The sequence below is a fragment of the Pelophylax lessonae genome (genome assembly GCF_965119305.1).
Source record: "Pelophylax lessonae genome assembly, chromosome: 13".
NCBI classification, from domain to species: domain Eukaryota; kingdom Metazoa; phylum Chordata; class Amphibia; order Anura; family Ranidae; genus Pelophylax; species Pelophylax lessonae.
Window position 1 is genome coordinate 35,831,476 of NC_138780.1, and position 24,481 is coordinate 35,855,956.

Consider the following 24,481-nt stretch of genomic DNA (forward strand, 5'->3'; position numbering starts at 1 on the left):
AGAGACCCAAAGCTATTTGTTGAGAGGCATGTTGAGTCCATGGAATATTTTATATTTTGCCACGAGTTTCGGAAAAATGGCAATTTTCTTCTTTTTTTTTTACACAAAGTTGTCATATTGTTATATTGCTCACACATGTCATGGGTATATGCGGAATGACACCCCAAAATACATCCTGCTGCTTCTCCTAAATACAAGGATACCACATGTGTGAGACTTTTTTGGAGCCTAGCGGTGTACGGGACCAATAAAGAGCAATCACCGCCTTCAGGTTTTCTAAGGGCGTAAATTGCTTATTTTACTTCCTCACCACCTATCACAGTTTCAGAGGCCCTGAAATGTCAAGACAGCACAACCCCCCCCCCCCCAAATTACACAGTTTTGGAAAGTAGGCACTCCAAGCTATTTGCTTAGAGGCATGTTGAGTTTTATATTTTGCCACAAGTTTCGGGAAAATTACAAAAAATGTTTTTGTTTTTTTACACAAAGTTGTCAATGAAATGATCTATCGCTCAAACATGCCATGGTTATATGTGAAATGACATCCCAAAATACATTCTGCTGCTTCTCCTGAGTACAGGGATACCACATGTGTGAGGCTTTTTGGCAGTCTGGCCACGTACAGCACCCCGAAAACCAATCACTGCCATCAGGCTTTCTAAGGGAGTAAATTGTTGATTTCACTCCTCACTACCTATCACAGTTTTGTAGACCATGAAATGCCAAGAAAGCACAAACACCCCCCAAATTACGACTTTTTGGAAAGTAAACACCCCAAGATATTTGATAAGAGGCATGGTGATGATTAGATGTGTAATTTATGCCCCTAGAACAACTGAGGGTGCTCTTTGGATGTTGGGTCTCTCTATGTAGTTAAAGTGTTACTAAATTCACAACAGTAAAATCAGTCTGTATATGCAGTAAAGTATGTTTGTTATACTCACTGTGGAACCTAATGGGTAATCCTCTGCATTGTGTAAAATCTTGATTTTGTATGCACAGATCCTCCTCTTCTTCCACTGTCTCCAAAACATGTCAGGATAAGACACAGCCTTTGGAGTCAGGCTGCACATGCTCAGTTTGATGAGTATTGCTAGAGAGGTTTTTTTATTTTCTTGGGAGAGTGCATGTGATCAGCAAAGGGCCAATCAGCACTGTCCAGACATGAACAGACAGAGGGTCTGGAGCCCTGCAGCCTCATAGGACAGCACAGTGCAGTATGAAAACCCCTCCTACAAGCTTTACCAGGAACAGATAGAAGTCACATGACTGCTATATACTGCTTTGTGAGAAAAGGTATTTAGCAGTTTATATTTACTAAAATAGTTGCATTTCCATGTTCTGTGTACTGTGGGTGACCAGATATAGTGAATGCAGGCTCCTGGGTTTGGTAACACTTTAAAGATGTGAAAAAGTCTCACACATGTAATATCGCTATACTCAGGAGTGGCAGAATGTATTTTGAGGTTTAGTTCTTAGTATGTACATGCTATGTGTTAGAAAAATCTTATAAATTGACAACTTCGTGTAAAAAAAAAAAAAAAAAAAACTTGGGGAAACAATGACATGTTCAAAAAATGTATTATGCTTAATAGAAAATACATTGGGGTGTTTGATTTCCAAAATGTGGTGATTTTCTGGGTAATTACATTGTCCTGGTGCAATCAAAAATGTGATATGTAGTCAGGAAATTAGATTTGGAATTTATGCTCCTAGAACACCTGAAGGTGCTTCTTGGATGTTGTGACTTTCTTTGTGGTTAGGCTGTGAAAAAGTATCACACATGTAGTATCCCCATATGCAGGAGGAGTAGCAGTCAGAATCTGTTTTGGAGTGTAATTGCAAATATGCCTATGCTATGTGTGAGAAATTTGACAATTTTGTGGCAATTTTTTTTTTTTTTAATTTCTTCATTTTCCAATTATTTGTGGGAAAAAATACAAAAAAGAAAAAAAAAAAAAAGGGCCATGGACTGTCTACTAATGACCCAAAAAAGGGTCATTTTGGGGTATTTGTACTGTCCCGCCATTTTAGGGCTTTAAGAAATGAGATAGGCAGTCAAAACTTCAGGATTGACCAATTTTCAGTGATATGTACCATAGCTTGTAGACTCAATAACTTTCACACAGGCTAAAAACATATACACTGATTTGGGTAATTTTTACCAAGGAAATGTAGCAGTAAAATTTTGCCCAAAATTTATAAAGAGTAAAATCTTATTTGCAAAATTTTACAACAGAAATGAAAAACGTTTACGTTTTTTGTTTTTTTCAAAATCTTCTGGCTTTTTTCACTTATATTGCAAAAAAAATCAAAAACTACCAAAAGAAAGCTCTATCTGTCTCAAAAAAAATCTGTTGTTTGGTACAGTGTTACATGACTGAGTAGTTGTCATTCAAAGTGTGACAGTGCTAAAAGCTGAACATTGGCCCGGTTAGAAGGGGGGGGGGGGAAGTGTCCAATATTGAGGTGGTTAAAGCTGAACATCGACCTCACCTTCAGCCTTGCACAGTTATACAGGCTTTTATTCCACACTGAAATTGCTTTCTCTGATTTCACTGCACACTGAGCCTCTCGCAGATTCCTCTCCTCTCACGTCCGTAACATGGTTGGGAGTGTTCTGTAGTCCTACTACACTTTCTGTTAAAGATAACACTGCAGACTGCACAATACACCAGAAAGGACTGGAATTCTAGCAGGAGCAACAGGTATTTTTTTTTTTTTTTTTTTGCACTAAAAGAACGGACATTGGAAATTGCCTTCATCTGTATAATTAACAGGCCAAAAAGAAGCAAAAAAAAAAAAAAAGAAGTTAATACACTGAAATGTTTCCATTGATAATGCCACATTTGCAAAACTCATATTGTAATTGTTTAGTCGGCTTCTAGAAAGAGCAATATGTTTTCATCAGTGCACATCATAAAGAGGTAGGGTCTGACAAGAGGAGGGTTTTCCAAGAATATGTATTAACAGCATAAACCAGAAATCAGTATACCACCCCACAAGCAAACAAACATGAAGCTTTTGAATTTTCTCCTGTTCTCTGAAGGTAAGTAACTTTTCTCAGAATATGGTTTTGCCTACATTAAAATGAGTTATTTATAACAAATAAATAAACAGAAGAACAAATAATTTGACCAACTTGTTAAATTTGACTAATTAATTTGATTAACTAAAATGTTCATATATTTATAACATTCATATAGTCTTGTTAAAATCCAGCATATGACAAAAAAGAAAAACTATTTGGAATGTAAAAAAAAGACAAAATATAACATGGAAGTTTGATCACTGGTAAAAATTGTGTTTTCGTTTCTGTATAGATTGTGCTGAGTTCTGTATGTGAAACTTTTTTTTAATACTTTTTCGTTCAAATATTGGAATACTACAAGATTTGAAAATTGTAACTTTTATCTTTCAAATAAATTATAAATATCTAGTAATATTAGAATTAATTTCAGCCATGTCTAATGAACACTTTTGTAAGTTAAAATGGTCAAAAGCAATGCATATTATGCAATATACTAATATCAACAAATTAATAATGAATAAACATAGAATCTGGTGTACATAAGTAAAATAAAACAGTAACTCCATAAACCGCAATTTTTTATTGAACTTCATGACTATACATCATGCCGACACTGTTTTTACTTTTTAAGTGAGTTTTAAGGGAAGATTCTATTTCACACTTTTTTTTTTTATTTCCTCATGCAAATATTGGAATACTACAAGATTTGAAAATTGTAAATTTTATCTTTCAAATAAATTATAAATATCTAGTAATTTTAGAATTCATTTCAGCCATGTCTAATGAACACTTTTGTTGGTTAAAAGAGTCAAAAGCAATGCATATTATACAATATACTAATATCGACAAATTCATAATTATTAAACACAGAATCTGGTGTACATAAGTAGAATTAAAAACATTAACTCCATAAACCGCAATCTTTTATTGAACTTCATGACTATACATCATGCCAAAACTGTTTTACTTTTTAAGTGAGATTTAGGGGAAGATTCTATTTGACACAATTTTTTATTTTATTTTCCTCTCAATTACTTGGCATATATTTATAAAATAGTGACTGTGACATTTACCAAACATTGTAGGGGTTTTGTCCAGGCGTATGCATTTAAAAAAGAGTGATTGATTAACCTGTAGTTAACCACTTAAGCCCCGGAGGATTTTCCTGCTAAACGACCAGGGGGTATTTTGCGATTCGGCACTGAGTGACTTTAACAGACAATTGCGCAGTCGTGCGACGCTGTATCTAAACAAATTTGGCGTCCTTTTTTTCCCACAAACAGAGCTTTCTTTTGGTGGTATTTGATCACCCGTGCGATTTTTACTTTTTGCGCTATAAACAAAAAAAGAGCGTACATTTTGCAAAAATAACAATATTTTTCACATTTTTTTATATGAAATTCCCCCAAAAAAAAATGTACAAATCAAAATTTTTTAAAATTTTCGGCCAATTTGTTTTATGCTACCTATGTTTGGTAAAAAAAATCGCAAAAAGCGTATTTTGATTGGTTTGCGCAAAAGTTATCGCGTTTACTAACAAAGGGAAAGATTTCTGTCATTTTTGGTGTTTTTTTTTTTTTTAACGTGTAATGGCGGCGATCTGCGATTTTTTTTGCGGTACTGCGACATTGGGGCGGACAGATCGGACCCTTGACTGACATTTTTGACACTTTTGGGGTTACCAGTGACATTTCTACAGTAATCAGTGCTATATATATGCACTGTTACTGTAAAAATACACTGGTAGTGAAGGGGTTAACTTTATTTGGGAGGGAGGGGCTGTGTGTGTCCCTAGGGGCGTGCTTTCTACTGTGATTGGCTGTGGCTTGAGCTGTAAGGACACTGATCAACGGATCTACATACTAGATCCGAGTGATCAGTGTCTTTACAGCGAGGAGAATGACAGGTGGCTTGTTTACACAAGCTGCCTGACATTCTCCCTCTCCCTCGCCGATCGCTGAGTGACCGGCGGACATCGGGTCCGCTGGTCACACGCGCGGGGGGTCCGTGACTGCGCGGGAGCGGGAGCGCGCCTACGCGGGCGCGCGCTCGCTCCCCAGAGCCTCACAGGCGAGCGATGTAGACCTACGTCACTCTGCCTGTGAGGGGCTGACTGCCGCAGTAAATATACTGTGAACAGTCGGCAAGCGGTTAAAGATTGGTGAATGCCACCTTCACTTTATGAACATTGTATTGGCAATTTTTTCTGTTTATTTTATTTTATAGTAAAAGTTATAAAACTTTTAGGGGAAAGGACATTCAAAACAAATACTGAAATTTGATCACCATTTCTACGTTTTCTGGAACCTAATGGCCAATTATTTTCTGTCACATTGCTGGTGAATGATAGTGAACCTACCGAACATCAGACTAAAATTTGATCACCATTTCTATGTTTGCCATTTTCTGGAACCTAATGGCCAATTGTTTTCTGTCACATCAGCCCTAGTAAATGGTAGTGAACCTATCGAACATTAGACAGAGGAAGAGGAGAAGATGCACTACAAGGAATTTTGTTTAACTAATCACATTTTTTGTTCCCAAAAGGCTTTTTTATTAACAAGGTAGATTGCATTAAAATTTGAAAATTAAACAGTTAAAGGATGCTCAAAAATGTTTTAGAAATGACAAGTTCCCTTGTAGAACAAACTCATTAAATATGATTTAATACTTAAAGATTGAAAAAAAATTAAGTTCACCAAAGAAAAATCTTTGATTAGATCCGTAACAGTAAATGATTCCTCATGGGATTCAATCACTAAAATGTATGAGTTATTTGAACAGAATTTTTATTTTTTCCCAGGATAATTTTCTTTTTAAAATGTGCAACTGACCAACACAATTATATAATGTAGGTATGAAATCTGTATTTTTTACATGAAATCAATTTTTGAATTTAAAAACTATATCTCGCGACTTATTACTATATCCCCAGGCAGATGCTAGTGATATTTTAAAAAGTGATAATCTTTGTGAATGGACCCCCACTCTATGGTGTACTTTTAATATGCAGAGAAAAGCTGTGATCCTGAGGATCACGACTGATCTCTGATGAGTTACCGTTTAGTTTGCTGAGATGAGGAGCAGAGAACATGTTCTTCTCTTCTCATCACAGTACATGACCGTTTCTGTCACAAACGGCCAGTTTAGAAAAGTGAGATCTGAAGATCACACAGCCGTTATTCTGAAATATCTCCATTCCAGATTCTCCAGCTCAGAGGTGGAGAATCAGGGGGAGAAGCTGTGTGATCAGAGGAAGAAGACTTCTTTCTTCCTATATATCAGCACCAGGGGGTTCAAAATAAAAAAAAAATATATATATATATGTATATATGGTATGTATGTATATATATATATATATATATATATATATATATATATATATATATATATACATATACTATATATACATATACATACATATATATACGGTATGTACTGGTATATATATATATATATATATATATATATATATATATATACTGTATGTACTGTTGTGTATATATATATATATATATATATATATATATATATATATATATACACACTGTATGTACTGGTGTATATATATATATATATATATATATATATATATATATACTGTATGTACATATGTATATACACTGTATGTATATATGTATGTATACTGTATATGTGTGTATGTGTGTGTGTGTGTGTATAGATCGATAGATATTCAGTAAGTTTTCATGTGTCAGAACATGTCATTACGAGTAAATAATAGGAGTAAGAATATAAAAACCCACTCAACCCAGCGCTAATATAGTAGAAACTCTAAAAACAAAGCAGCCGCTATAAAAATCAAATGATATCAAAAAGGTGTATAATGAGAAACGGAGGAAGCTCATATACACTAGCAGCGCTAATTATATTATCTTATGTAAATAATACCTCAAAAATAAGGTTATCAAATTAAACATCAAAACAATTATTCTCTGTATATGATGTCCATGCAAAGTGAGTATTGTCCGTAAATGTTAGGTGATACAGTTCATATACTGAGTGGGTTCCTGGAGTGCAAGCCCATGAACACCCAATGGTGCTTCCTGTTAAGGTGGACCACCGTCACCACACCTCAAAGTAAGTGCCCCCCTAGGTAGTAAAAACTCACCACAGGATGGCAAAAGGGACGCCTTATATGGGATGTATTCCACAATGTGGTAAACGGATTCCAGGTAATACCTCTCCGGATTAGCCAAAATCTGATATATAATCGGGACTTCCGTTCAGCATAGACTGCACCAGACACCACAGGATGGCATAGGGGACGCCTTATATGGGATGTATTCCACAATGTGGTAAAAGAATTCCCGGTAATACCTCTCCGGATTAACCAAAATCTGATATATAATCAGGACTTCCGTTCAGCATAGACTGCACCAGACATCTCAGATCATGTATGGGAAAAGAAAGGGGGAAGACCCATAGTGTAATTCCATAAAACAACGCTTTATTAGAATTCCCAATCCCCCATAAAAGATACACTCACAATGTTCAAAAACAAATAGTAGCATGTAGAAAATATATGGAGCCCGTCGTGTGCCGGTAGACTCACCGCTGCCTATGAAGGAAAGCCAGAGCTCCCGCACACCGACTCTGCGTGACAGCTGATGGATGCGTGCTCACGCCCTTACATGTTTCGTCACACGGACTTCTATGGAACATTACGAGTGCTTTTAAACTTTGGTTTCACTTTTAAAACTTGGCGGCACTGTAATCTCACAAAATCTCGTGAGATTACAGGCAGTCCACCCAGTTATACAGGGATCACGGCCGTTTTCAGAGAAAAAAATTCTCCTCTGATCACCCTTTGGGAATTGAAGTTCTCGACCACCTAAACTGGGTGCCAGAGTTGATAATTTTTCTCTGAGAATTGCCGAGAAGTGAACTGAGAGAAAACTTCTCAGTTTACTAAACGTACACCTATATTTGTAACAAACGCAAAATATTATTGACTTGACTTAAATATAGGTTCTTTGGTCTATCACACATAAAATTATAGCTATTTTATTTTGGCCTCTTCTGGATTGAAACAAAGTTTGTGAAAGGTTAAATTATATGTTCAGACAAAACTCTTTAATTAGTTATTGATAGGGCGGGAAAATATTAGAACCCTGTTGAGTTTATGCCGCTGTCCAGGGATCTTTTATGGAGTTCTTCAAATTTACAGTTCTACTAACAACAGCTTTACCAGACATAAGGGAGGGACAATCAACAGTGGGAACATAAAGTATAAACCCGATGGGCATTTGTTTTTTTTACATAGTAGTTGAGGTTGAATAAAGACAACAGTCTATCCAGTTCAACCTGTGTAGGTGTGTGTGGACATATTCATTTCCCATACCCCTATATGTTTTGATCTTAGAGATGTACGTCCAAGAGTCTTTTAAAACTAGCCATACTGCCTGCAGTTACCACCATTTGTGGAAGAGAGTTCCACAATCTTATTGACCTTACTGTAAAAAAAACCCTTGCGCAGCCTGAGGTTAAATCACTTCTCCTCTAATCGCATTGTATGGCCTCATGTCCTCTTACACTCCTTGTGACTGAATCATTTTTTTTTCTATGCTGAGATCACCGTTGAGGTATTTGCTAACTATGAATTGTAACTTGGGCTTTTGTTTTACCCCATGGAGTAAAATGTAATGCAGAAACATTAATATGTTGACAGATTTTGTTTCATAAAATATATACTGGAAGTAAAAAATAGTTCTCAGTTTCCAAAAATGTACTTAGCAGAATTTTAGCACCAGAAATGTCACTCGTGAATTTTCCGCTTAAATACATTTTATTAAATGTGTTATATATTTATCACAACTACACCGTCAATGTATAACACCTTCTAACTATATAGTAGCTTTCAAAACTTTAACTTCAAAGTTTTCCATAAAATTGTACCTAAACCTGAACCCGTCATATATTTACATAATGGGGATATTCCATGCTAAATCCTGAATCATCTTCTTTTCCAGTGGTTGTCTCCCAGATGGTTCTGTATAATCCTCAGAACATTGTGCCAGCTAAGGTTGGTGCCACCGCAGTGATCAGCTGTGCGTCCAATTCAACTTTAGAAGAAGGAAATCTAATTTCCTGGTACAAAAAGAGCTCCGATCTAAGAGAAAGACCTATAAGGGTGAAGGCCTGTAAAGAGAATAATGATAAACATAAATATGGATGTAAAAACTCTGCCTATAGGGCAAACCTGGAGATTTATAATGTACAGATTATTGATTCTGGAGTTTATTACTGTGCATTCCATTTTGTGACTCTGCTACGATTTAGTAATGGGACAGAACTAATTGTAAGAGGTAAGTTTATATACAAAGATACTCTTTCTGATGTTTCTGGCGTTGGCTGTTATCAGGGACATCTGATTAAATTATCTTTGAATCTATCTAAACACAACCTGGATGGCATTTATGCTAAAACATTGGGGTTGATTTAGTAAAGGCAAATAGACTGTTCACCTTGCAAGGAAATTGTTCTCAGAGCTTAGTGAATGAGAGAAAACTCATCTAATCATGTGCAAGCAAAAAATGCATTTTTTTTTCCTTGCACGTGATTAAGTATTCTTTGCACCACAGTCCCTAAGCTCTGGAAAAATGCCTTTGCAAAGTGCAAGTTCCCTAACAAAGTGCAAGTTCCCTTACAAAGTAAACAGCCCATTTACCTGTAATACATCAACCCCATTGTGTTATTTAAAAAGTTGTCATGTTTTTTTTTTTCTTTTGTAAAACACTGTTTTGAACTTTTTAATCCCTTTTTTGCCTTCCTGACACTAATGATGGGCAAGGCCTGTGCAATGTACATTATATCAGCATGGAGACTTGTAGTCTCCACCAAGGGCTCATGTGACTAGGTAAGACATAGACAAATTCCCCCTAGAGGATAGGACTGTGTAGGCAACCAACCATCCAAAACAAGAATAAAATATTTTGATCAAGGATCAGAACATTAAGGGGTATGAGAGATGATTACGGCCATGCGTGCCTACACAGGTTGAACTGGATGGACTATTGTCTTTATTCAACCTCAACTACTATGTAACTATGTAAAAATTTATTTTATTATTTAAATGTTCAAAAGTTGTATACATAGGTCACACAACTGGCCATAAAAAATGGGGGACCAACTGTATGTTGTTACCTTTGACTAGGTAAAAACATCCAGTAGAATTACAACTAGGGGGCTGTTGTCACCCCATAACAGGAAGTGCTTGAAAAAGGACCTTGAGCCCCGGTTCACATTAGTGCGATCACAGAGACCGCATGTAATTCGGAGCGCACTGCTCCTAAATTACATACGATCTCATGTGCGGTGCAAATTTCAGCCATACACTTTGTATGGCTGAATTTGCAGAGCATCCGCACTAAACTCGCACATGAGGCTTTTTTTTATCCGCAGCAGAATCAGATTGCATAGTGGTTCACACTAGTGCGATCCGATTCTGTGCGAACTTGCAGATCGCACTGCGATATGCGATCTCAACTGGGGGTGTAGTTAACTTTTTTTTTTTTTTTTTTATGAAACTTTATTCAAAACCAATGAGCGATACATAAAGAATGCAGAAGAAAGAAGAGCAACACATTTTTACATTTAGTAAATGGTCACGAGACTAACATGCAGCGCTACTAATTGGCACAGTAGGTGAAAGATACCAACAGTAAATCAATTCAAAAGAAACTAGAACCCTAGTTGGATGGATCATAGCTAGGTATCACAACAATATCCTATGTTTCAAGAATGAAGATGGGGGGGATAACAGGGAACAACAGATGGGGAGGAGGGGGGTGGGGGGGGGGTTGATCAAGCACCTTCATGTCCACTGCATTAAGGGGGGGTAGAGGCTCGACCCGGGGAGGAATAGGTGAAAGAGCAGGCAATCAGGGTCGGTCTCTCGTCCCGGGGTAGCGATTTCAGGTAATCCTGCCATTTGTCATAGAATCGATCATAGGAGGACTTGGAGTTAAAGTCCGTGTTGAAATGGTCCATAGTCACAAGATGTACCTTGTGAGATGGATGGACCCGGCTGAGAAATCCAATGTCCCATGATGACCCTGCGTGCTAACAGCAAGCATGTGAGTATCCATACTCGGGGATACGGAGCAGGGCGACTAGTCCAAATTTGGAGTTGTTTGTCCCAATAGCCAAAAATGAGGAGAAGAGGGTCCTTTGGTAAATGAATAAGAGTCACTCGTACGATTAAGGAGAGCACTTGGTCCCAGAAGGTGGATATGAAGGTGCAAGCCCAAAATCTATGTTGTAACGTGGGTCGGTGTTCCGCACAAAACGGGCAGTTGCTGGCGTTGGGATCATCCTTACAGGGAAGGAACGGGATGTAGGCCCTGTGTAGGATCTTCAATTGCGTTTCTCGCCATGTCTCATTGGGAGTTAAACGTAGAACGCTGCGGTATCCCTGATAAAGTTTGGTCACCATGTCCTCTCTCGGAAAGGCTCTGGCCCATTGAGCCGTCGTGTCGCCAGCATGACGGAACAAAACAAGCCTTTGAAAGGGTTTATAGAGTGCTGAGATGCTGTAAGTCCCATCAGCCAGTACCGGATCAAGTAAGGGATCATGGAATCTCTTGAGCGCGCATTGGCGCGAGTCCCGGAGGAAACTATGACATTGCAGCAGGTGAAAGACATGTGCATTCGGAAGGTCGTATCTATCCAAAGCTTTGCGTATTGGGCGAGGCTGGCCTGTGGTGGGGTGTCGTTAACTTTTAATTGACACCCCCTGCGTATTGCATATGGCAGTGTGAACTGCCAAAGATGCGGATGCGATGCGGGAATCACGCTGCATATTCGCAGCGTTCCCGCATCGCACAAATGTGAACCGGCTCTAACAGCAGGATCTGGTATAATTATTAAAAAAATCTGCAGAATAAAAAAAAGGACAATGTTGAAACTTTTTTGAGATTTTAGCAATTTGCTTTAGATCTACCTTTTATGCATTTTCTTTCTTTAGGAGTAGCATCAATATCCATTACACTTCACAGTATATAACAGGGGTTCCAATAGGTGAAACAGAATGGTAATGTATGTAACTAAAGAATATGGTGCAAAGACAAATAGTAAAATGTTCAGAGAGGATAACAAGACTAGAACAGAAGTCTGGAATCTCTATTCCTGTTTAACAGTGCAATAAAGTTAGGACATTGACGCTACAAGTTTTTTTTTTTTTTGTTATGGAAAGTTGGGCCTGGGGAAGAAGTGAGGAGATGGAGGACCATAGGAAATGGTTATGGTCATTTTATAGCAGGTTTAGATCTACTTTAATAAATATTCTCTGCTTATTTTTGGCAATAAGGGGCTGTAGGCTTTTATTAAAGTGGTTGTAAAGCTTCATTTTTTTTTTTTTTATTAAAATGAAAAACATGTTATACTTCCCTGCTTTATGCAATGCCCTGAACCTCCTCTTCTGGGGTCCTTCACCGGCACTCTGGACTTCTCCTCTCTTCAGTCCTTCCCCATAGGAACCTGCTTCCTATGGGGGTGTGCCTGCTGGTTTGCTCCCCAGTGCCTAGTGACACACACAGTGCTGCTTGGCCCCGCCCCCTGTTCTTTCCTCACAGGCTTTGAATGACAGAAGCAATGGCTCCTGCTGCTGCCTCTGTGCCTGTAAATGTAGGGAGAGAGAAAAACTACTGCTGGGCACAGAAAAGGATAGTTCCAGGAGTCGGGTAAGTGTTTGGGGGGTAACAAGTGGCAAAACCTTTTTACCTTAACCTCTTCCTGCCCACACTTTAGCCGAAAAATGGCTACAGGGCTGGCCTAAATTCCCTAAAATCCAGCCCCTTACCACATGATCAGCTGTCAGCCAATGACAGCTGATCGCGTGATGTAAACAGAGATGGTAATCGGCTTTGTTTTTTCCTCATGCTGACCCCCTCGAGGCGACAAAAAAAGCAGATTACTGTCTGGAGTGAATGGATCACACTCCTACACACTCCAGATCCACTGCTGCTAAGCAGTGACCACCAGTGTCACCTACCAGTGTCACCTATCAATGCCACCAGTGCCACCTATAAGTGCCCATCAGTGCTGCCAATTAGGGATGATCAAACTTTTTAAAAGTTCGGTTCGACCAGAACACCCGAATTTCCCAAAAGTTCGGTTTGGATTCCAGAACCTCATTGAAATCAATGGGACCCAAACTTCTGGAATCAAATAACATCATTTTGAAGCCCTAAAACCCAATACATGCCCCTAAACAGTGCCTAGGGTTCTGGGTCATGCCCCAGGGACTATGAATCAGGCAAAAAAAGTTCTTAAAAATTGTCATTTTTATATATATATATATATATATATATATATATATATATATATATATATATATATATGTATATATGTATACCCCTAACCCAGAATCTGCATAGTGGGGTTACCCTGACATGGCAGAGTTCGGTCACCCTGACATGGCAGCATCAGTTCACCCTTAACTACACTACGGTCACCCTGACATGACAGCGTCAGTTCACCCTTAACTACACTACGGTCACCCTGACATGGCAGAGTCAGTTCACCCTAAACTACACTACGGTCACCCTGACACTTAAAGCTATCCCTACAAAAACTAGATTTTTGAACTATAGTGGTATATAGTACCCTAACTACACTGCATATTCCTTTCCTCACACTAATAATTGCAAAATGACACTGGAGCAACACAAATGCTTCCACTCTCTTCCACAGCCCCTGTATTACAGTGCTAGAGTTTTGGCGGGGCTATGTTATATACTGGGAGGCGTATGAAGGGGGTGTATTCACTCCTCATTGGGCTCTGGACCCCGTAGTCACTCCAATCAAATTTTACTGATGTTTCTGGGCCAATCATGGGCTTTTAAAGCCCAGTTCCTGTCCCATTGCATTTTGGGCGGTTCTGGTGGCCGAATTCCAAACTTTTACCACAAAAAGTTCGGAATTCGGCCGAATTTCGAACACCCAATGTTCGGGTCGAACTGATGGTCGACCCGAACCGTTCGATCATTCCTACTGCCAATCAGTGCCTCATATCAGTGTCCCATACCAGTGCCTATCAGTGCTCTTCAGTGCCACCTATCAGTGCCCTTCAGTATCACCTATCAGTGCAGCCTCATCAGTGCCCATAAGTACCACCTTATCAGTTCCTATCATTGCTGCCTATCAGTGCCTATCAGTGCCCATCAGTGCAGCCTCATCAGAGCACTTCAATGAAGGAGAAAAATGACCCATTTGCAAACTTTTATTATAAACTTTTTTTTTAATTTTCGTTTTTTTTTTTTTTGGTTTGGCAAAAAATAGAAATCCCAGGGGTGATTAAATACCTCCAAAAGAAAGCTCTATTTGTGTGAAAAAATAATAAATATTTCATATGGGTACAGAGTTGCATGACCACGCAATTATCATTTAAAGGGCAACAGCGCTGAAAGCTGCAAATTAGCCTGGGCAGGAGGGGGGTTTAAGTGCCCAGTAGGCAAGTGGTAAATGCAGAGAATGCACTAGGGTAAAAAAAGGTTTTAACTTTAGAAACACTTTAATGACTATTATGCATGTTGTCTAGCTCCGAGAAAGCCCACCCCAGTATGTGGGCTGATGATCAGGCCAACTAATGGGTATTTTGTATTACTGGAATTTTTGTACAGCAAATGCATTTGCATTTCATTTGGCCAGATCCCAGTAATAACAGGTAGAAAAAAATGTTATTTCTGAACCTAATCTTACTTAGACAACACATTGCTTACATTATCTAGAACAGTAGCTAAAGCACTATAGTGTCCTATGCTCAGAAATACAATGTTCAATTTATTTAAGTATGGATTCTGCTTGTGTTTCACAGAGATTAGACAACATATACTGCATACCTTATTTATTTATAGATGATTCCGCAATGAACAGCTCCATTCATCTCCTGACTTTGATTAAATCTCCTCCTCTGAAGGCTACCATAGAGCTGGTTTGTGTAGTCAGTACTTCTCTGTATAAAGTTCCCATCACCTGGACTGTTTCTGGAAAACATCACAAGGGCATCATGACCTCTGTGGAGGAATCTGGTGGAAACAAGACTTTTCAGAACCAACTCTCACTATCCAATGACACCTGGGACTATGGAGATGATGTGAGCTGCGAAGTCTGGCTCAGTTCCTCCCCTTTCCAGATACATTGGACAATAAAAGAAAGAGGTAACAGTATACAAATTATAGGGTATACATTCCCAATTATTTGTAAGTTAAACTGAAAACAATTCAATCATTTACATACATTATGCACTACTATGTTAAGGAGAAGTCCATGAATTATCTATGGAATGACAATGGGAGGTAAGCGTAAGTTGTTCATTACTCTTACCTCCAAGTTCAAGGAAACCTTATTTGCATTTACATGTTACACTATGTCTAACTTTTACACAACTCTAATAGACAAAATTTTGTTTTACATGTTTGTGACTATCCTGTAGATGAATCCAAAGACGATTTTACCACATGTAAAAGTTACCTGGGCTTTATTCTTGGTGGAGGTCTTCTTCTGCTTTTGGTCCTCACAGTTCATCTATTTTGGGCCTACAAGCAAATGGGTAAAGTATCACTCGGGTCCTGAATTTCCAAAGAGAAGCTGCAAAAGCTCACATTAGACATTTTTTATTTTAGAAGATGAATAGAATAAATAGAGGATAAAGAGTCAATGTCACAGTTTTTGGAGAATAAACAAATTAATTTGCCTGATTCATATCTGGCCATGAATCTGCCTGGATCACTCTAAGCTGGAGCTTACTAAAAAGCAGTGATTCAATTGAGCAGCAAACTCAGTTCCCAGTTCACCTGGCTATTTTGAATATGCAAGTTTAAAAAGGAAGCCAATGCCCCAAGGAGAGGGTGTCCCTTGTGTGAAATCATTGCCCTAAATTGGAAGTGCTATAATTCTTTATTAGGATACTTCATAGGATAGGTGTATCTATGGAAACTTTTACTCATCTACATAGGCTGTCTTGTGATAGTAAATTAAACGCAACTGGGTTTGCTTATCAATCTTCAAAACATTTCACTGCTTTTTTTTCTCAAAAGGACTTGGTTCACGAATGGCCAGCAAATCCACTTTGACTTCTATCAGTAGATTTTAATTAGTAAAATATTGTGTAAGAAAATGCTCTTTTATTTAGCAGCATTTATCACAATGTGTCAGTTCACCCAGCAAAGATCCATTAGTTATAGGAGGAGCCTGGCCTACTGAGGGAACCCTTGACTTTATATATGTCTTGCATACTTCACAAGGAGATATCTCTAACAGAATTTCTGACCCTGTTCCTGTCCACTTTGGAGTTTTCATTGTCCCCCTCCTGCCCCCCACACCTTTGTGTTTTCCAGCTCTACAGCAGTAGATGATGGGGACTTAAACCACCAGATAAGCCATAGGGTACAAACAAAAAAAAAAAGGAGGTTATAGGCACAGAGGCATGGTCATAATACCTAATATGCAAGAAATGTAGTTATAAGGTATACGTAAGTCCATAGTAAGTCCAAAAATGTCCAAGGCACTGGGGCAGGCTTCTTGGTGGATTTTAGCAAACTCTGGGTATATACAGACAAAAACAAAAGCAGAGAAGTGCCTCGAAGTGCAGTAAGATGGTGTATTTTAATAAATCCCACAACAGGGCTACTTACAACAGGTAGGTAAAAAACAGGCACATCAATGAGTGTAGGTCCAGGAATGCCAGTTGGAGGTGCTGGTACCGCCAGGTGGAATGTGACAGGAGTCCCTGAATGGAGGAATATGCTGGCCAAAGTCCTTCCTGAAGCAGGTGGATGGGAGCGTGGAACACAGCCAGGAGCAGGATGAAGTGGGTAGAGCTCAGGACCAGAATGCAACGCATTTTGGTGCATGTGATGTACCACTTGGTGCATGCGCATTCCCTTTTCAAGCAAATTTCAACACCTAATGATGTGACACCAGCCAGCCAGAACTTTCCTGCCAGCTAGTGGAGAGAACTGAGCAAGGTATGTACATAAGAATTAAAAACACTCGTAAATCCTTATCATTTAACACATATAAATATATAATAAATGATAAAAGATTTATTAGATATGTATATATTAAGAGATAATAACTTAATAGACATTTTGTGGGGTAAGAAGATACAAACATAAAACTGGACCTTTATAAAGGAAAGGGAAATGGGGGTTTGACCAGGGTGGGTAAGGGAAAGATTATATGTAAATATATAAAAATATATGGGGTGTTCTGGGGATAGAACTAGCCCCCCAATGGATAGGGATTATTTATAAATAATTGGACCAACTATTAATTATTGCTTCAAAGGAGTTAAATACATAATAAAGCTAAGGTAATACCCATGACCGTATCCTATGTAGATTCCATACATGTGGGGAGACGTGATGGTGTCCCCACGTACATACAATCTGAGGGTATAAGTGTGATGAACAACAGAGCAGAGGGGCAAAAACAGGAGGGAGAAGAGAGAACATGGACTATGTTATAGGATAGTACTGACATCCAATTCCTCATTGAGGCCCCCAGACAAGAGGGTGTCAAGGACAAATATCCAGTAGGTCTCCCGTTGGCAGAGCTGCTGGAAATGCTCTGCTTTGGCGAGAGCCCTGGGCATAGCTTCAATGATCCACACTTGCAGACACTCCGTAGACTGATCATGATATTCCTGAAAGTGACAATGTACACTATGTTTATCCTTCCCCTCCTCAATAAAGCACCAATGTTCGCCAAATTTTTTCCGAAAAGGGCGGATAGTGCGACCCACTTAGAGGCCACAGTGACAGGATAAACAATATATGAAATAATCCGAAGAACAAGAGTAAAAATTTGCAGGTTTTGCACAATGGTTTGCGGCATTGATAAGGGGAATCAAACAAAGTTGGTCTGTGGGGCGAACAGAAGACATGGGTTTTAATTTACTGGGCGCTATTTTGTTTTTTATGTTAGGTGCTCTTCTATAGGTAATCTTTTGCTTAGCCTCAATGATATCCTGTAAGTATGGATCTTGTAAGAGAATAGCCCAATGTCTATTGATGATGGATTCCATCCTACGGTGTTGGTTATGGAAATGTGTGATAAATCTAACTGACTGACTGTTTTCTTGAATAACGGTTTTGGGTGGTTTGCCAATGCCATGTAGGTATGTATGGTATGCTATTTCTACCAAATCATCAGGATACCCTTTTTCTGAAATTTTTTGTATAAGAAGGTCACTTTGTGTCACATAATCATAATCATTAATGCAATTGTGTCTTAGCCTGCAGAACTGTCCCTTCGGGATGCTACTAATCCATCTAGGGTGGTGGCAGCTTGGCAGCTAATGTAGTGCAAAAAAGAATTGCCAGCAGTCGGTTTTGTATAATTTTTAGCCTCAATAGTGGAGCCCATATGGTAACGTCCTAGGTCTAAAAAGGCTAAAGAATGGTTGTTATGAAAAGCCATAAAGGAAAGGCCTAGGAGGTTGTTGTTGCAGTATCTGACAAAATCCTCCACATGGGATGAAGTACCACCCCAGAGGATAAGAAAGTCATTTATAGAGCAACCATAAAAAAACAATATTGACAGCAAAGGGGTTATTATGCCAGATGTGTTTTTCCTCCCAAAAAGCCATGGTCAAGTTGGCATAGGAGGGTGCAAAATTTGCACCCATAGCAGTGCCTTAAATATGCAGGTAGTAATCATCATCAAAGGTGAAGTAATTGTGTGTCAGACAAAAGGATGTGGCGTCCAGGACAAATGTGGCCTGTGCTAGATGTAACTGGAAGTCTTGAAACAAAAAGTGTTGTATGGCAGTAAGGCCGACCTGATGGGGGATAGACGTGTATAAGGAATTCATGTCCAGAGAAACCCAAAGGTAATGGCTCTCCCAGGAATATGGTCTAAGGAGTTTCAGGGGGTTGGGCCCCATCCCTAATATATGAGTGTTGTTCTTGTGCTAGCGGTTGGAGAAAGGCATCAATATACTGAGAAAAAAAAACCTAGCAATTCTATCTATAGCGGCAACTATGGGTCCCAACTGGAGGGTTGGTTTGATGTGTATGTACTTTGGGCAGATGGTAAAAGTAGGGTGTTTTTGAAAATTCCTTATGGAGAAAGGAGGCCTCCTATTTATCAATCACTCCATCAGTCAAAGCTGAGGAGACCAGTTGTTCAGCTTTTGCCCTTAGGTTGGTATGAGTATCTGATAGTAATCAAAGTGCTTCTGTATGGCAATTGGATCTCTCCTGGAGGACGATACCCCCCCCCCCCCCCCAATCATCTGGTTTTATGAAAACCTCAGTATTATCTATAAGCACTTTTAGGGCAAGGGTTTTAACTGCGCTTTAAGTAATAATCTCTTTGTATTATCCTTCATATATGTCTATCTAATATATATTTTATCATTTATTATACTGTATATAATGTATATTATACTGTATATTTATACGTGTTACATGGTAAAGATTTACCACTGTTTTTAATTCTTATGTACATGCCTTGCTCAGTTCTCTCCATGAGCTGGCAGGAAACTTCTGGCTGGTGTCACATCATTAGGTGTTGAAATTTTCTTGAAAAGGGAGCTTGCATGCCCCTATGTGGTACAGCGCATGCTCTGAAATGCGTTTCTTTTTTGGTCCAGAACCCTGCCCGCGTTACCCTGCTCCTGGCTGAGCTCCACTTGCTTCAGGAAGGACTTTGGCCAGCATTCTCCTCCTCTCGGGACTCTTGTCACATTCCCCCTGGCAGTACCAGCAGCTCCAGCACCCCGTTCCAACTGGCATTCCAGACCTACACTCATTGATGTGCCTGTTTTTCACTTACCTATTGTAAGTAGCCCTGTTGTGGGGCTTATTAAAATACCCCCCCTTACTGCACTTAGAGGCACTTCTCTGCTTTTGTTTAAGCCATAGGGTACTTTCACCAAGCTGCCCCTTACTAAATCATTTGGACTGATAGACTGGCTCTTTAGATGTATTTAAATATATATATTTTTTTAATATTAAATCTATTGGAAAATATAAATTAAAAAAAAACCTCTAACTTTGTAGAGCAAAAAACAATTATAGGATTTTATGAACTATTTTAAAACTCTGTTCGGTTGATATTGGTATAAAGCTTTCCAGTAGGGCAGAGGTTCAAATTCACCACCAGGGGTTGTGAGCAGATGGCTTGAATTGGCTGGCTTTGCAAATCATGCACTTTTGTCCAAAAACTTTGCAGATATATCATTAAGAATTATATATTTCTAAGACAAATGTATGCAAAAATATACAAATGAATAAATCATCTATAAGACATGCAAACTACACTCATAAAAAGCCAAATATCCAGTGGCGTATCATCCTCGTGTGCAGGGTGTTCACTGCACATGGCCCAAATGGGGGGGGGGGGTTCCCACATATAATGAAATATGGAATATAGAATATGGACACCCACACTATATTCCTAAGAGAATTGGGCCACCTCTCCAAAAAATGGAGAGGGGATTATGGTGTGGGGCTGTTTTTCAGGGATTGGGTTTGGCCTCTCAGTTCCAGTGAAGGGAACTCTTAAGACACTATTTTGGACAATTACATGCTGCCAACTTTGTAGGAACAGTTTATAGATGGGCCCTTCCTGTTCCTATTTGCGCACCAGTGCACATGTCTGCGCACCAGTGCACAAAGAAAGGTCCATGAAGACATGGATCAGCGAGTTTGGGGTGGGGGAACTGTACTGGCCTGCACATTCCTGTGGTGGCTGACCTCAACCATATAGAACACCTTTGGGATGAATTAGAGCGGAGACTGTGGAAAAAATGGGAATGCTTTAGGAACATATTAAGCAAATGCATCTTGCAGTGCATTCCTATGGGAAATAAATTTAGAAGAGACAAAGCCAAACCTGGCTGGCTAAACCGTAGCGTTAAAAAACTTATTAGGGGAAAAAAATTGGCCTTCAAGAAATATAAATCAGAGGGCACAGTATCGGCTTTCGAGCAATACAAGGAGGCAAATAAGAAAAGTAAACAAGAAATCAAGATGGCTAAAATCAACTTTGAGAGACAAATAGCGGAGGATAGCAAAAAAAAAACCAAAGAAATTCTTTAAATATATCAACAGCAAAAAAACTAGGGCAGAGCATATTGCACACATAATTAACGATGATGGGAGGATGGTTACAGAGGACACTAAAAAAGCAACCGTGCTGAATGCTTTTTTCTAGTCAGTTTTTACACAGGAAAAGAAGGGGTACACTGACCATGACTGTATGGTTAATAGTAATAGACAGGACTTGCTACTATGGCTAACAGAGGGTGAAATCAGGGAAAGGCTGGATAAACTTAACACAAACAAATCACCAGGCCCGGATGGCGTACATTCGAGAGTACTCAAGGAACTCAGTAAGGTTATATCTAGACTACTGTTCCTGATCTTTGCTGACAGAATTAGGACAGGAGATGTACCAGGGGATTGGAGGAAAGCTAACGTGATACCAATATTCAAAAAGGGCCAGAGGCATATCCCGGGAAATTATAGGCCTGTCAGTTTGACATCAATAATATGTAAACTTCTGGAGGGGATGATAAGGGACTATATCGTAGAGTATGCTAAAGACAACAACATCATCAGCAGTAATCAGCACGGTTTTACAAATGGGCGTTGTTGTCCAACCAATCTCTTAGCATTCTACGAGGAGGTGAGCTGTGAGCTGGATAGGGGCAGACCAGTGGATGTGGTGTACTTGGATTTCGCTAAGGCGTTTGATACAGTTCCCCACAAGCGCTTAATTTATAAAATAAGGTCTGCAGGTATCGACAGCAGGGTTTGCTCTTGGATACGGAACTGGCTAAAAGGGCGTTTCCAAAGGGTGGTAATAAACAGCGCATACTCAGACTGGTCTGAGGTAGTAAGCGGGGTGCCCCTGGGCTGAGTCCTGGGACCAACCTTGTTCAATTTATTCATAAACAGCATTGAGGACGGGATCAGTAGTTCGTTATCATTTTTTGCAGATGACACAAAATTGGCCAGGGAAATAACTGCACAGCATGAAGCAGATATCCTACAGAATGACTTGGACAAAATAACGGAGTGGGCAACGACATGGCAAATGAGGTTTAATGTGGAGAAGTGTAAGGTTTTGCACTTGGGGACTAAAAACATAAAAACACAATACACGTTAGGAGGGGAACCCTTGGGGGAATCAAAAATGGAGAAGGATCTGGGAGTCTTGGTTGATGATAGATTAGGCAACAGCATGCAATGTCAAGCAGCAGCTGCCAAAGCCATCAGATTATTAGCATGCATAAAGAAAGGGGTGTATTCCAGAGATAAGACTATAATCCTTCCACTTTATAAAACTCTGGTCCGACCGCATCTGGAGTATTCTGTCCAGTTCTGGTCGCCAGTCCTCAGGAGGGATGTGTTGGAACTGGAGAGAGTCCAGAGAAGGGCAACTAAACTGATTAGGGGGTTGGAGGACCTTAACTATGAAGAGCGGCTGCAATCGCTCGATTTATTCTCCCTGGAGAAGAGACGTCTGAGGGGGGACATGATAGCAATTTATAAATATCTTAATGGGGATCTCAGCTTAGAAAAAAAGCTGTTCATTCAAAGGGATTGCATGAGGACTCGAGGACATACAATGCAATTAGAGAAGAAGCGTGTTAACCTCAGGCAACGAGGAGGGTTCTTTACTGTTAGGGCTACAAGATTGTGGAATTGTCTACCACAAGAGGTGGTTTCTGCGGGTAGTATGGTGGCTTTCAAAAGACTCTTAGACTTACATCTCAAGGATCAGGACATTAAGGGCTATGTGAGATGATTACAGCCACACACACCTACACAGGTTGAACTGGATGGACTATTGTCTTTATTCAACCTCACCTACTATGTAACTGTGAGCCAGACCTTCTCATCCAACATGAGTGCCTGACCTCACAAATACTCTTCTGGAAGAATGGTCAAACATTCTCATAGACACACTCCTAAACCCTATGGACTAAGGCTGGGATGACATTAAAGTTCATGTGCGTGTAAAGGCAGGCCTCTCAATACCTTTGGTAATATAGTGTATATTCGAAATCCTGGCCTGGAGAAGCAGAATGTCACAAAACATGTTGCAGGTTTATGATAAGGCATTGTATATTTTGGGTTTTTTTATGAGTATAGTTTGCTGTTTTTATCCATGATATGAATTAATAAATTATATTTGAACAGCACACAATTTTCCAAAAATATACAATTTTTGCAAAGTTTATGGAGACAGTATTCTTGATGACATTATTCGGTCTCCTATTTCCATACTTTTTGCTTACTTTTTCTTGTTGAAAAATAAACAAAATATATTTTTATATTTCAGATAAAAAAGCTCAAGATGTCAAGCACCAAGACAGAGATTTGGTAAAATCTTATTTGCATGTGAATGCATTTTAAAATACTTGACCAGCTGACATCATATTTTTATACTAAAATGCTAGAATTAGTGATATCTTATATAGACTGAATTCCAAACCTAAACTCTTCATATGTGCATGGCACCCTCCAGTGTCTAAATACACGGTGTGCTGGTAATATTTCCAGTGGGGGTCAAAAAATAAAAGCTAATTTTTTAAGTGGACAGAGGCTGGACCCTCTGTCAGTTTTTTTGTACAATGGAACTTTTCTTTAAACAAAAACCTTACAAAAGCTTCCTTCTCCATTGTAGCCAAAAATTGAAAAGTTTCTCTGGAGTTGGGTTTTACAGCTGAGCAGTAACAAACAGTTATGGCTTTTGCACATTTTATAATTTACGCTCTTGAATGAGTTGTGTTGTGTTGTGTGAGTTTATGAAAGCATGACTTATACCTGTGTACAGCCATTCTTTGCTACGCTGCAGTTGACTCCCCCAGGTATGGAAACATGCACCCGATTTATGCCAGATATTCCATAGCATCTGTGTGCACAATACATATGAATTACATTATTTTAAACACAAGGCAGTGTAAAATTAATTTAGTAAAAACTCATCAGTTGAACACTAACCAGTAATCATTTTTTTGTTTTTCATTTGTCTTGTTTTTTTAGGATGGGATTGTGTATGCACATTTGGATATGAGTCGTCTCACTCCAGGGAGAAAGCGGCAGAGATAGCACAATTTTGCATCTTCAGTGTGAACAGTGCTCAGTTTTGCAATTAACAAGCATTGCAAAAAGGGCTTTCTCAAGAAAATGGAAGGATTTTGTTTGCTGTATGTGCACTTTGCATATCATCATTGCACCTTACTATATAATAAGCCTTTGTTTTTTGATTATGCCAAAGTTAAAATGTAAAAACTTTTTACATTTCAAATGTTAAACATAAATAAAAAAATAAATTAAAACAAAAAAAACATTGGAACCAAATTTAATCTGCATGTTAGGAGACAATTTAAAATACACTTGTTCAGTATTGAACTCCAAGTACAATTGCACTGACAAATCGACAGAATCAGGGACTTTAAGGGACAGT

The 24,481-nt window shown here is 39.0% G+C and overlaps 1 protein-coding gene across 1 annotated transcript; it reads left to right on the forward strand.

Annotated features, from left to right (window-relative positions):
- Positions 1 to 3,015: 3,015 nt before the first annotated feature.
- LOC309569953 (uncharacterized protein) lies at positions 3,016 to 24,134 on the forward strand (the record flags this gene model as incomplete). The annotated part of the gene is made up of 6 exons (XM_082275946.1): positions 3,016 to 3,049; positions 9,022 to 9,357; positions 14,908 to 15,210; positions 15,486 to 15,602; positions 23,354 to 23,394; positions 24,058 to 24,134. The coding sequence occupies 6 exons, from the start codon at positions 3,016 to 3,018 to the stop codon at positions 24,121 to 24,123; spliced, it is 897 nt and encodes a 298-aa protein (XP_082132072.1). The 3' UTR covers positions 24,124 to 24,134.
- Between the last annotated feature and the right edge of the window lie 347 nt (positions 24,135 to 24,481).